Source organism: Muntiacus reevesi, chromosome 9, assembly GCF_963930625.1.
Source record: "Muntiacus reevesi chromosome 9, mMunRee1.1, whole genome shotgun sequence".
Classification (NCBI taxonomy): Eukaryota; Metazoa; Chordata; class Mammalia; order Artiodactyla; family Cervidae; genus Muntiacus; species Muntiacus reevesi.
Window position 1 is genome coordinate 12,115,999 of NC_089257.1, and position 14,304 is coordinate 12,130,302.

Sequence of the window (14,304 nt, forward strand, 5' to 3'; positions counted from 1 at the left end):
ATCTCTCTTTGCTATTCTTTGGAACTCTGCATTCAAATGGGAATATCTTTGCTTTTCTCCTTTGCTTTTCACTTCTCTTCTTTTCACAACTATTTGTAAGACCTCCTCAGGAAGCCATTTTGCTTTCTTTGCATTATTAAAGAAATATGAATATGTCATGACATATATGGCAACACAAACATTTTTGAAGTAATTTCTGATAAGTTTCAACTTTGATATCTTAACAGTTTGGTGCATTTGAACTCTATGGTCAGAAGGAATATCACTCATGTGTCTGACTTCATCCTCATGGGACTGACAGACTCGGAAGAGATCCGGCTGGTCCTCTGCACCCTCTTTCTCCTGATATACCTGATCACTGTGCTGGGCAATGTGGGGATGATCCTGATAATCTGCCTGGACTCTCAGCTTCACACACCCATGTACTTTTTCCTCAGTCACTTGTCATTTCTTGACCTCAGCTACTCAAGTGTCATCACCCCTAAAACCTTAGACAACTTATTGACTTCTATCAAAAATATTTCATACACGAACTGCTTCACCCAGATGCGTTGCTTTGTCTTCTTGGGTGCCACTGAGTGTTTCCTTCTCTCCTCGATGGCCTATGATCGCTGTGTAGCCATCCACAACCCTCTGCATTACCCCGTCGTTATGTCCGCCAGGAGATGCTGCTCTCTTGTCTTTGGATCTTATTTGTTTGGCTTTACAGATTCCATTGTCAATGTGCTTTGCATGAACAAACTGCATTTCTGTGACTCCAATGTAATCTATCACTTTTTCTGTGATGTACCCCCAGTTTTAGCCCTGTCCTGCACAGACACACGTGATATTGAAATCACAATATCCATTTTTGCTGGCTCCACCCTCGTGGTGTCTCTTATCACAATATCTGTGTCCTATGTGTCCATCCTGTCCACTATCCTGAAAATTACCTCCACTTCAGGGAAGCAGAAAGCCTTCTCTACCTGCGCCTCCCATCTCCTGGGAGTCACCATCTTCTACAGCACTATGGTTTTCACTTACTTAAAACCAAGAAAGTCCTACTCCTTGGGAAAGGATCAAGTGGCTTCCGTTTTTTATACTATTGTCATCCCCATGCTGAATCCCCTCATTTACAGTCTTAGAAACAAAGAAGTAAAAAATGCTGTCAGTAGGGTCATTCAGAAAAGAAAGGCTTCCAAGCAATTAAAATAACAGTGATGATGAAATTTTAAGCTATTATTTTTTCTTCTTCCCTCTATGGCATTTCCTTCCTCTTTCTCCAGAAATGAATTGAAGACTTTACTTGTTCTTTATTTATTCATTTATTCTGTAGAATTATCTTTTGCTTGACCAAATATTTTCTTGGACATTTTTTAGAACATGCCTTTAGAAATCCACATTATAATTGGAAACACTGACACATGTTAAATCAATGGTGCAAATGTATCTGTTTTTAAGGGTAACTGATTAGCAAAATAAAAATTATATTTACCATCTTTTAAAGTATATCATGCAGATTCAGAGAATTCTATGATGGAAAAAAGCTTCATTTTGGGAACTATGATAACAGTTTTATAAATTATTTCATTTACATTGTGGAAAAGCAGTATGCCAGAGTGCTCTTGTTTTTGAACCAAACACTCCAGACATTTGATTCTAGATCTGCAACTCTTTGCACTGTGTAATTCTTAAATAAAGCATTTCCTCAATCAGACATAATAAATTATGTTTCCAGGTCCATAGAGTTTTTATAAAGATTAAATCATATAGCTGATGAAGTGTTTAAGGTAGTACTATTAAAGGCAGACCATTGTCATCAGAACACTCTTATTTCTTCAGTATTTTTAATGCACAGTGTCTTATTCTAACAGAATATTCTCTTGTTTGTAAAAAATTGCTTTTGGTTCATTTAAAGGACAAACACACAAACAGCTAAGAAAATACTCAGCACCTCACAGGTTTGGATTTAAAATGGTACCTGTCAATATTGCAGAAAACTTGAAAAATGTTGAAAATGTAAGGAAATAGAAATGCCCCAAAAATTAACAACTTTGTATATTTCTTCTAGATTGATAGCTATGTGTGTGTGTGTGTATACATATTATATGCTAGAACAAAACTTCTGTCATTTCACATGTACCTTTTTGCAGTTTACTGTGTACACTACCAAGATTAACATTTGACTATTTCTTTGTCAATGAAGTCTAAGATGAATGTGCTTTTGATACATGGGAAAGATTTAGACTTTCATTTTGCAATTCTTTGGATATGACGTGTTTGTAAATTCAAGTTAAAATCTGCAAACAGTTATATCTCTTTGGTGACTATCTGAAAATATTAAAAAAAAAAATCCTGCCTTTCTATGATGTGTCAACAAACTTCAGTAAATTGCTTTTTAATTGAAATTCTGTGTATTTCAAATCATAATTGCCTTCTCCTGATTTCTACAGATTTATTATGGTCATTAAAAAATTAAATTTATTAAATTAAATGCCTAACTCATTTGTTTTAAATTGCTTACCAGAGATAAGCGGTTAAGTTCAGTTCAGTCACTCAGTCGTTTCCGACTCTTTGCAACCCCATGGACTGCAGCACGCCAGGCCTCCCCGTCCAACACCAACACCCGGAGTCCACCAAACCCATGTCCATTGAATTTGTGATGCCATCCAGCCATCTCATCCTCTGTCATCCCCTTCTCCTACTGCCCTCAATCCCTCCCAGCATCAGGGTCTTTTAAATGAGTCAGCTCTTCGTATCAGGTATCCAAAGTACTGGAGCTTCAGCTTCAACATCAGTCTTTCCAATGAACACCTAGGACTGGGCTCCTTTAGGATGGAATAATTGGATCTCCTTGCAGTCCAAGGGACTCTCAAGAGTCTTCTCCAACATCACAGTTCAAAAGCATCAATTCTTCAGTGCTCAGCTATCTTTAAAGTTCAACTCTCACATCCATACATGACTACTGGAAAAATTATAGCCTTGATCAGACGGACCTTTGTTGATAAAGTAATGTCTCTGCTTTTTAATATGTTGTCTATTTTGGTCATAATTTTCCTTCCAAGAAGTAAGCATCCTTTAATTTCATGGCTGCAATCACCATCTGCAGTGATTTTAGAGCCCCCAAAATAAAGTCAGCCATTGTTTCCACTGTTTCCCTGTCTATTTGCCATGAAATGATGGGGCGAGATGCCATGATCTTAGTTTTCTGAATGTTGATCTTTAAGCCAACATTTTCACTCTCCTCTTTCACATTCATCAATAGGTTTTTAGTTCCTCTTCACTTTCTACCTTAAGGATAGTGTCATCTGCATATCTGGGGTTATTGACATTTCTCCTGGCAATCTTGATTCCAGCTTGTGCTTCCTCCAGCCCAGTGTTTCTCATGATATACTCTGTATATAAGTTAAGTAAGCAGGGTGACAATATTCAGCCCTGACATACTCTTTTTCCTATTTGGAACCAGTCTGTTGTTCCAGGTCCAGTTCTAATTGTTGCTTCCTGAACTGCATACAGGTTTCTCAAGAGGCAGGTCAGGTGGTCTGGTATTCCCATCTCTTTCAGAATTTTCCACAGTTTATTGTGATCCACACAGTCAAAGGCTTTGGCATAGTCAATAAAGCAGAAATAGATGTTTTTCTGGAACTCTATTGCTTTTTTGACAATCCAACGGATATTGGAAATTTGAGCTCTGGTTCCTCTGACTTCTAAAACCAGCTTGAACATCTGGAAGGTCACGGTTCACATATTGCTAAAGCCTGGCTTGGAAAATTTTGAGCATTTCTTTACTAGCCTGTGAGATGAATGCAATTGTGTGGTAGTTTGAGCATTCTTTGTCATTACCTTTCTTTGGGATTGGAATGAAAGCTGACCTTTCCCAGTCCTGTGGCCACTCTTAAATTTTCCAGATTCGCTCACATATTGAGTGCAACACTTTCACGGCATCATCTTCAAGGATATGAAATAGCTCAACTCGAATTCCATCACCCCCAATAGCTTTGTTTTTGGTGATGCTTCCTAAGGCCCACTTGACTGCACATTCCAGGATGTCTGGCTCTAGGTGAGTGATCACACCATCATGATTATCTGGGTCATGAAGATATTTTTTGTACAGTTCTTCTGTGTATTCTTGCCACCTCTTCTTAATATCTTCTGCTTCTGTTAGGTCCATACCTTTTCTGTCCTTTATTGAAAATCTAGAGGTCTACTAATAAGAATTTTATGAAGTAAAAGATAATTGGGAAATTATAATCAAAATGTTGCATTAGTTTTGAATTTTATTATATTTACATTTTGTTTCCAAAATGCTTATTTACTACTCTAATGCATGTGTGCTAAGTCACCTCTCTTCAACACTAAGGACTGTAGCCCCCCAGGCTCCTCTGTCCATGGGATTCAATAGGCCAGAATACGAGAGTGGGCTGTTAGTTCCTCCCCCAGGGGATCTTCACAGGCCAGAAACTGAACCCGTGCCTCTCATGTCTCCTGCACTGGCCAGCGGATTCTTTACCACTAGTGTCACTTGGGAAGCCCACTCCTATAATATTGTCACAATTTAAATATAAAGGTTGCATTGTAAAAAATGCATCATTCCTTCCCTGATAGTTTCAGTCACAGAATAAGGAAGTATTTTTCTAAAAATAGTTTATCTACCACAGCAGGCATAAATTCAGAGCATCACATTGGAAGGCCACAGCATTAGGCTCTTCACTGTGTGGCTTCTAAGGAAAAAAATTAGTTTCTCAGAACTTAGCATAGCAGCATTTAGTACTTGAACTCCTGTCCTTGGAGACATGCCGAGTAATCTTCCTTGGAAACTGGTCCACAGAGAGGGCCAAAGTTTGCATTATCTTCAGCCCCCAGAATATGACGTACCCTGGAGTTTTCAGGATGAGAGCCTTCACTTACGTATATGTACACAGTTGATCCCTGATATTCACTTTAAACATAACTTCCTGGCGAATTTTATGCATGATCAGGAGTTGAACAAAACTTCATTTGATTTATTTTTGCCTCAGAATAAAACAAAATGAATTCACCAAAATTTTAAAAGAGCTTATCTCAAAGAAAACAGATATTGCATCATAGAAATTTTCAACTGAAAAGGTCTTCATGTGTTATTTGTGAGAAAAATTGGAGTTTGACATACTTCTAGAGAGAAAATATTGGAAGAAAGTGTTTTTTCACCAACTTTGGGACTGAAAGTAAGTATCATTCTCAAATTTGGAAGGTTTTAGGTAGGATCCAATAAAACGGGAACTTTATCAGCAGGATATGCATGCAGATATGTTTCAGACATTAAAAAGTGTCAGGATTTGTGGAAGGAGAAGTCCAGAGTTGATATAATCAGGGTCTACAAGTCATTAGCATTTTTTAGAGATATAATTTTGGAAGAAATTTGATTTTCAGTGGTCAAGTTAGAAAAATATCATATTTTTTGGAAATTAGTACTAACATGTGGTCTATCATTTTAATACAACCTATTAAAGTCCACTAAGTTTGGATAGTAGTCATTAGCATTAAATAGTATTTGAAATGAAAGGATAGAACATGGCACATAAAACTATTCATTTATCGTTCTTTATCATATAGCTAGCAGTTTACTTTTGGTTTTATTGAAATTAATTATAAATAGGAGTATAGTATTATGGAGTGGTGTAGTGGTAAAGAATCTGCCTGCTATGCAGGAGACATGGTGCATACTATGTACCCAGACATTGATCTCCGAGTGGGGAAGATACACCGGAGGAGGATACAGCGACCCACTCCAGTGTTCTTGCCTTGAAAATTCCGTGGACAGAAGAACCTGGAGGGCTACAGTGCATGGGGTTTGCAAAGAGTCAGACATGACTGAGCACACACACAGATAGTATCATGGACATGCTCTCTGGAGTCAATCTATCGAGGTGGAATTGTGGATCCAAAATTTAGGAGTTCTAAATCTGTTAACTAAATTATCTGTGCCCTTTGTCTCATCAGAAAAATATGGCTAATTATGGTATAAAAATCTCGTGAAATGCATTAATTAAGTGCCTTAACGGAAGCATTTAGGGCCATGTCAGGCTTATTCTAATTCTTCTAACTCTTCAATGTATTAGTTTTTGTTATAATATATCCAAACGTCAACTCACGCCTATTTTTATATTTGGAAATCAAAATAATTTTTGTCTCTGTGTACACTATACACACCTCCTTATCATCACTTCATGGAAACACTAAATTAATATAAATAAGTGATGTCATTCATACATACACAAAGTAATTTTTTTTTTAATTTCTGAAGTAATTCCTGCTGAATATCAACTTTGATTTCTCAATAGTTTGGTGCATTTGAACACTATGGGCAGAAGGAATATCACACATGTGTCTGACTTCATCCTCATGGGACTGACAGACTCGGAAGATATCCGGCTGGTCCTCTTCACCCTCTTTCTCCTGATATACCTGATCACTGTGCTGGGCAATGTGGGGATGATCCTGATAATCCGCCTGGACCCCCAGCTTCACACACCCATGTACTTTTTCCTCAGTCACTTGTCATTTCTTGACCTCAGTTACTCAAGTGTCATCACCCCTAAAACCTTAGACAACTTACTGAATTCCACCAAGAGCATTTCATACCTGAACTGCTTCATCCAGATGAGTTGCTTTATATTCTTGGGTGGGACTGAATGCTTCCTTCTCTCCTCCATGGCCTATGATCGCTATGTAGCCATCTGCAACCCTCTGCATTACCCGCTTGTCATGTACACCAGACGCTGCTGCTCCCTAGTATTTGGATGTTACTTGATTGGCTTTATGGACTCTTTTGTTAATGGACTTTGCATGAGCAGATTGCATTTCTGCAAATCCAATATAATCTTTCACTTTTTCTGTGATCTATCCCCAATTTTAGCCCTGTCCTGCACGGACACACGTGCCATAGAAATCATCATATCCACTTTTGCTGGCTCCAGTCTAGTGCTGTCTGTCATTACAATAGCAGTGTCCTATGTCTCCATCCTATCTACTATCCTGAAAATCACTTCCACTTCTAGTAAGCAAAAGGCTTTCTCTACTTGCGCATCACATCTTCTGGGGGTCACCGTCTTTTATGGCACTATGATTTTTACTTACTTAAAACCAAGGAAATCCTACTCCTTGGGAAAGGATCAAGTGGCTTCCGTATTTTATACTATTGTCATCCCCATGCTGAATCCCCTCATATACAGTCTGCGAAACAAGGAGGTAAAAAATGCTGTCAGTAGAGTCATGCAGAAGATAAAGTGAAAGTCGTTCAATCGTGTCTGATTCTTTGTGACCCCATGGACAATACCGTCCATGGAATTATCCAGGCCAGAACACTGGAGTGGGGAGCCTTTTCCTTCTGCAGGGAATCTTCCTAATTCTGGGATCGAACTCAGGTCTCCTGCATTTCAGGTGGATTCTTTACCAGCTGAGCCACAAGGGAAGCCCAAGAATACTGGAGTGGGTAACCTATTCCTGCTCCAGGGAGTCTTCCTAATTCAGGGATAGAACTCAGATCTCCTGCATTTCAGGTGGATTCTTTACCAGCTGAGCAATGAAGGTAGCCCAGGTAAAGGGTTCTGAACAATTAAAATAGCATTGAAAGTAAGTGTTCATGCTCACCAGCTTATTTTTTTTTCCCTTATCTGTATTTTATTCCCCTGCTTTCTCTTTCTAGAAACAAACTGAACTATTTATTTAATTGTTTTTTTTTTTTTTTTTTGAACAATTCTTTGCTTGATCTAATATGATCTTGGGCATTTCCTGGCATTGTGGTCATGCTCAGTCATGTTCGACCCTTTGCGACCCCATGGACCATAGCCCACCAGACTCCTCTGTCCACAGAATATTCCAGGCAAGAACACAGAAATGGGTTGTCATTTCCTACTCCAAGAAATCTTCCCAACCCAGGGATTGAAACATGCATCCTCTACATCTCTTTCATTGGCAACAAATTTTAACCTTGAGCCATGGCAAGTCCTTTTCCTGGAATATGCCTTAAGAAAATAATTTGAAATCCTGAAATATGCTAAATTCATGGTGTCCACAACTGATTTGCAGAATGATGAAGTATAGTTATTACCTTTTAAACAGTATCATACAAATTTGGAGAATTTTATTATAAAAAGAGGCCCATTTTAGGAACAGAAATAGCAGTTTTAGAAATTATTTCATGTACTTTGTGGAGAAGTAATGTAATAGAGTGATTAGTAGCACTTGCTTTGGAACTATCCGTTACAGGATTTCAGTTCTTGGTCTGCAGCCCTTGTAGCTCTGTAAGATTTGAAAAAGTCATTGAAACTTTTGGACTCAAGTTTCCTCAACCTCACCAAGTAAGTAATAATTCCAGGTCTGTAGTGTTATTGTAGGTATTATATCACACAACTGATGTAAAGCATTTATGGCCTTACAAAGAAATGCTAACTATTGTCATTAGAATGTTCACATCCCTGCTTATTTTTAACTTACAATGTTTTATTTTTTTCTTAAAGAATATTATTAATTTATAAATTACCTTTAGTTTATTTAAAAGACAAATACACAAACAACTAAGTAAATGCTCAACACTTCAAGATTTCTTTGAAAAACTTGGAAAATATAAAATTTAAATTTAAAAAAAAGTTTTCAATATATGTTCCTCTGGCCATTCCTGTTGGCTCAGTGGTAAAAAATTGGCCTGCCAATGAAGGAGATGATTTAGGGAGATCCTCCAGAGAAGGAAATGGTAACCCATTCCAGTATTCTTGCCTGGCAATCCCCATGGACAGAGGAGCCTGATGGGCGACAGTCCATGTGGTCACAAAGAGTCAGACACAACAGAGAAACTGAACAGCAGCAATAATATCTTCTTCTAGGGGGCTTCCCTGGTGTCTCAGTGGAAAACAATCCATGTGTCAATGCAGGAGTTACCAGTTTGATCCCTGGTCCCAGAAGATTCCCTGGAAATTGCCAGAAAAGGAAATTGCACTCACTCCAGTATTCTTGCTTGGAAATGCCCATGGATGGAAGAACCTGGAGGGCTAGAGTCCATGCGGTCACAAAGAATTGGATACCATTTAGGGACTAACAGCAACAACATTTGCTCTAGATCAATAGTTATGTATGTACATGGTATTACATTATATATATCATATTTCTCTCATTTCTTATGAACTTTTCAGCAGCTTTCTTTGTACTCTTACAAGTTTACCATTAGTTATTCTTTTGTCATTGAAATCTAGGGTGAATGTGTTTTTGGCAAATGGGAAAACTCCAGACTCATTTTGCAATGCTTTGGACATGAAATGTGTGCAACTTCATCAAGTTAAAAATCTGCATGCAGTGATATTTCTTCAGTAGCTATCTGAAAACATAGAAAACCTCTAAATGTGTGTGATGTGCCAAAAAGGTTCAGAAAACTGCTTTTGTTGTTGTTGCTGTTGTTGTTGAAATTCTGTGCATTTTACAATAGCATTACCTTTCTCTTGATTTCTATGCTAACACTGCTACTAAGTCACCTTAGTCGTGTTCGACTCTGTGCGACCCCATAGATGGCAGCCCACCAGGCTCCCCCGTCCCTGGGATTCTCCAGGCAAGAACACTGGAGTGGGTTGCCATTTCCTTCTCCAATGCATGAAAGTGAAAAGTGAAAGTGAAGTCACTCAGTCGTGTCCAACTCCTAGCAACCCCATGGACTTCAGCCCACCAGGCTCCTCCGTCCATGAGATTTTCCAGGGAAAAGTACTGGAGTGGGGTGCCATTGCCTTCTCCACCTGATTTCTATAAGCTTGTTATGATCATTAAAAATAAATTTTTGAATTAAAAGTTTCCTTCTGTTAATGGACTTACAGCTTGTTTCTATGTTCTGGCCTTTATAAATAGTGTTGCAATGAACATTTGGGTGCATGCATTTTTTGAAGTATAGTTTTTTCCAGGTATATGCCTAGGAGTGGAGTTTCTTCATCATACGGTTGTTCTTTTTTGTGCTATAATCTGCATAGTAGCCCACTGCTCCACAGTAACCTTGTCCCCACTCCTTACCTTCATGAACTCACTTATTATTCTATCAATCATACTCACTTTGATTTGACCACTGGCATCCTAACTCCTCTGTTCACACTAGTCCTGATAGTTCTTGGAATTTTTCCATTTTCCCTTTCATTCAGAAATTTCCTATTCACAGAGAATTGCATGCTTTCTTTTCTATTTTATTCTTAATAAAAATATTGAGAAGTGTACTTATTCCCTTCCCCCTTGCATGTTTCATTTATTTTCCATAGCAGTTATCTACATTTAACCTTTTATAATATTTTGCTAGTGTATTTTGGTTCTTGTCTGCTGCACCTCACTCACTTTCTAAGTTTAATGAATGAAGATTCTTGTTTAGTTTGTTCAACATCATCTCCCCAGCACCTAGATCTAAACCTCAATGAATGTATCTTAAGATTGCAATTTATAGAGGATGAAATTAAAGAACACAACAAACAACTGGTCCATAATCACTCACTAGTGAAAGAACAAATTCACATTTGAACACTGATAGTCTAACTCCACTGTTAATATTTCTCATCATTGTCTGATTGGACATTTTCAACAAAATTGTACTATGATTACCAGAACTTAGAAAATGAAATCCATTACTATATTAAAGAAAATATTACATAAAATACCAGGGGCTGTTGAAAGGCTTATATGGCTGGCAGACATTCTTTAAAACATGCTAATACCAGCCAGCATGATTTGGACAATACTAGCTAAATCTTGTCAAACATCCAGGCTCAGCCCTATTAACAGAAGGAAAATTCCATTAAGCAAAGAACAGCTTGCCCAATGATGATATTTTTCTAGGAAGAGAATCTGTAATAGTCAGGGTACAGGCTAGCCTGGTATAAAAATGGGATTCAGAAAGACTGGCTCAGCAAAGAAAAAAGTATCCCTGGTTATAAACTTCCAGATTTTAGCTGACTAGGGTATGTGGATGAGTCCTTTTCACAACATAATTCTAGAAACTGGGCTTCCTTGGTGAATCAGGGGTAAGAAATCCTGCTGCCAATGCAGGAGCAGCAGATATGGACCCTGGTCAGTAAGATCCCCTCAAGAAGGCCCAGTCTAGCATTCTTGCCTGGAAAATCCCACGGAGAGAGGAACCTGGTGGGCTACAGCACATATTACCAAAAAGAGTCTGATATGATTTAGTGAATAAATGACAACAATCCTGCAAACTAAGTTTCTTCTATGTTGTTGATCATTGTCCTCCCAAATGCTGTCCTCTTCTGCACTGTTTAATGATTGATTTTTTAAAAAGTAATATTTGGTACATTTCATCACAAAGCCATCTGGTTTTGGTCTAATCTTCAGTATATAAAGTTAATTGAAAGCATAAATTCACTTAAGTGCATGCATGAAAATGTTCATAAGCACTATGAATGAAAGCCAAAGAATAGAAACAACTCAAATGACCATAAAGTGATTCATTGGAAGGACAGATGCTGAAGTGTTGCAGCTGAAGCTTCATTATTTTGGTCACCTAATGAGAAGAGCTGACACATTGGAAAAGACTCTGATGCTGGGAAAGAGTGAAGGCAGGAGTAGAATGGGACAAGAGAGGATGAGATGGTTGAATGGAATCACGGACTCAATGGACATGAGTTTGAGCAAACTCCAAAAGTTAATGGAAGACAGAAAAGCATGGCATGTTGTGCTCCATGGGATCACAAAGAGCTGAACATGACTTTGTGACTGAGCAACAACAAAATATTATTTACATGAGATGAAGGAAAAGAGATTATGGGAATTTTTTTTTTTTTATGAATAAATTCCATCAAAGTCAGGAAAATAGAAAAAAGGAAAAATATATAGACAAAGAAAGCAAGACATCTTTTAAAGATGCTCAAAGATGTTCAAAGATGAACACCAAGCCAAATTAAGAAAACATATCACAAGGTACAAATAAGATATTTTTTTCCTCTGAAAAGAAAAAATAAATAAACTTGCTAATTAATGGATATAATATATTCTAGGTTAGTGAAAAGTGATCAGTACTAAAGTATTTATTAAAGTCATTTTTTGTTATTTATTACATTAATTTTTATACAATTTTAAGAAGTAAATTTCTTTAAAGTTTCTTTGCATTATTTCTTATCTAGCCATAAATATTATTTTTATTTCACACTTGTCTTAGTAAGACAAACATTTCATGATTAGAATTGGTCTTCCTAACTTCATCAAATTTACAATAATTTATTACAACTCCTTTATACAAACCTACAAATCCGCTCCTGAAATTCTGGTGTATAAGCGGAGTTTCCCGTAAGAATTCCTTTCAAGTCTACTTGACAACTGGCTTAATTATAATTAATTAAATGGCAATCCACTCCAGTACTCTTGCCTGGAGAATCCCATGGACAGAGGAGCCTGGCAGGCTACAGTCCACAGGGTCGCAAAGAGTCGGACACGACTGAGCGACTTCACTTTCACTTTCTTTAATGAAATAGTCACAAGAATATTTTAATCTGACTTTCAATTTACCCCTTTTTAGAGTCTTTCTTTGTTTCTTCATCTTGGATAAATAATATTCAATAAAATTCTAAACATCTGAGGCAGACTAAACTAGAAAGAAGTTGGTTATCAGTCACACAGAACACATGAAATCATGGGTTCTATTATAGGCTAATATAACATTGGCCATACTATATTATGAAATTTAGAATGAAATGAGGGTGGATACTGAATCAGCAGTATGATAATAATTGTGTAAATCTAAAGGCACAGTGCTGAGCGAGCAGCGTGAGGAGATACCCCACGTCCCAGGGCAGAGAAATCCCATTACGACAGTAGGCGCTGGAGCGGCGGTGAGGAGATACCCCACGTCCCAGGGCAGAGAAATCCCATTACGACAGTAGGCGCTGGAGCGGCGGTGAGGAGATACCCCACGTCCCAGGGCAGAGAATTCCCATTACGACAGTAGGCGCTGGAGCGGCGGTGAGGAGATACCCCACGTCCCAGGGCAGAGAAATCCCATTACGACAGTAGGCGCTGGAGCGGCGGTGAGGAGATACCCCACGTCCCAGGGCAGAGAATTCCCATTACGACAGTAGGCGCTGGAGCGGCGGTGAGGAGATACCCCACGTCCCAGGGCAGAGAAATCCCATTACGACAGTAGGCGCTGGAGCGGCGGTGAGGAGATACCCCACGTCCCAGGGCAGAGAAATCCCATTACGACAGTAGGCGCTGGAGCGGCTGTGAGGAGATACCCCACGTCCCAGGGCAGAGAATTCCCATTATGACAGTAGGCGCTGGAGCGGCGGTGAGGAGATACCCCACGTCCCAGGGCAGAGAAATCCCATTACGACAGTAGGCGCTGGAGCGGCGGTGAGGAGATACCCCACGTCCCAGGGCAGAGGAGAGGCCCCAGCAAGATGGTGGCAGTGGTAATGTCTCCTTAGAATCGAGCCACATTCCCACCAGGGTCACTCAGGCAGCTCAAAGGTACCTTGTGCGCACCGGGGCCCAGAGTCCCCACAGAGACTGAGGCAGAAGTGTGCTTGAGCGGCTCATGATCAGGTCCGGGTCAGCAGGGGCCTGCCGCAGGGACACGGCTCAGGCTGCAGCAGACCTGGGCATGGCACAAGCCCCCTTGGAGGAGGTCGCCATTAACCTCACCGCAGAGCCGCCAGACCTTACACAGGGCTGGGAAACAGACTCCTGGAGGCACAAACAGAACCTTGTGCACCAGGGCCGAGGAGAAAGGAGCAGTGACCCCACAAGAGACTGACCCAGACTTGCCTGTGAGTGTCCTGGGGTCTCCATCGGAGGCGTGGGTCGGCGGAGGCCTGCTGCAGGGTTGGGGGCACTGAGTGTGGCAGTACATGCACGGGGCCTTTTGAAGGAGGTCACCATTATCTTCATTACATCCATAGCAGTTTGGCCTCATCCTCAGGTAAATAGCAGTGTTCCCTTGTAGCTCAGCCAATAAAGAAACTGCCTGCAGTGGAGGAGATGCAGGTTCGATCCCTAGGTTGGAAAGATCCCCTGGAGAAGGAAATGGTAACCCACCCCAGTATCCTTGCCTGGAAAATCTCATAGACAGAGAAGCCTGATGGGCTGCAGTCCACTGGGTCACTAAGAGTCGGGCATGACTGAGCGACTAACACCTACTTACCTAACCTCTTTACGGCTTTCCTGGTAGCTCAGTTGGTAAAGAATCTGCCTGCAGTGCAGGAGAAATGGGTTCAGTCACTGGGTCAGGAAGATCCCCTGGAGAAGGAAATGGCAATCCCATGGGGCCCCAAGACTGGGACACAACTTAGCGAATAAATAGTAATAGTAATTACTACTACT

General features: G+C 39.7%; 2 protein-coding genes across 2 annotated transcripts; both read left to right on the forward strand.

The window, feature by feature from the left end:
* The first annotated feature begins 246 nt into the window (after positions 1–246).
* LOC136175217 (olfactory receptor 8H1-like) lies at positions 247–1,194 on the forward strand. The gene has a single exon (XM_065945542.1). It carries the CDS (start codon positions 247–249, stop codon positions 1,192–1,194), a length of 948 nt encoding a protein of 315 aa, XP_065801614.1.
* A 5,124-nt stretch (positions 1,195–6,318) lies between these two features.
* LOC136175640 (olfactory receptor 8H1-like) lies at positions 6,319–7,248 on the forward strand. The gene has a single exon (XM_065945890.1). The coding sequence runs from the start codon at positions 6,319–6,321 to the stop codon at positions 7,246–7,248; it is 930 nt and encodes a 309-aa protein (XP_065801962.1).
* The last annotated feature ends 7,056 nt before the right edge of the window (positions 7,249–14,304 follow it).

Coding starts and splice junctions, on each gene's coding strand:
- LOC136175217 (XM_065945542.1), top strand. CDS start 247: ATGGTCAGAAGGAATATCACTCATGTGTCTGACTTCATCCTCATGGGA.
- LOC136175640 (XM_065945890.1), top strand. CDS start 6,319: ATGGGCAGAAGGAATATCACACATGTGTCTGACTTCATCCTCATGGGA.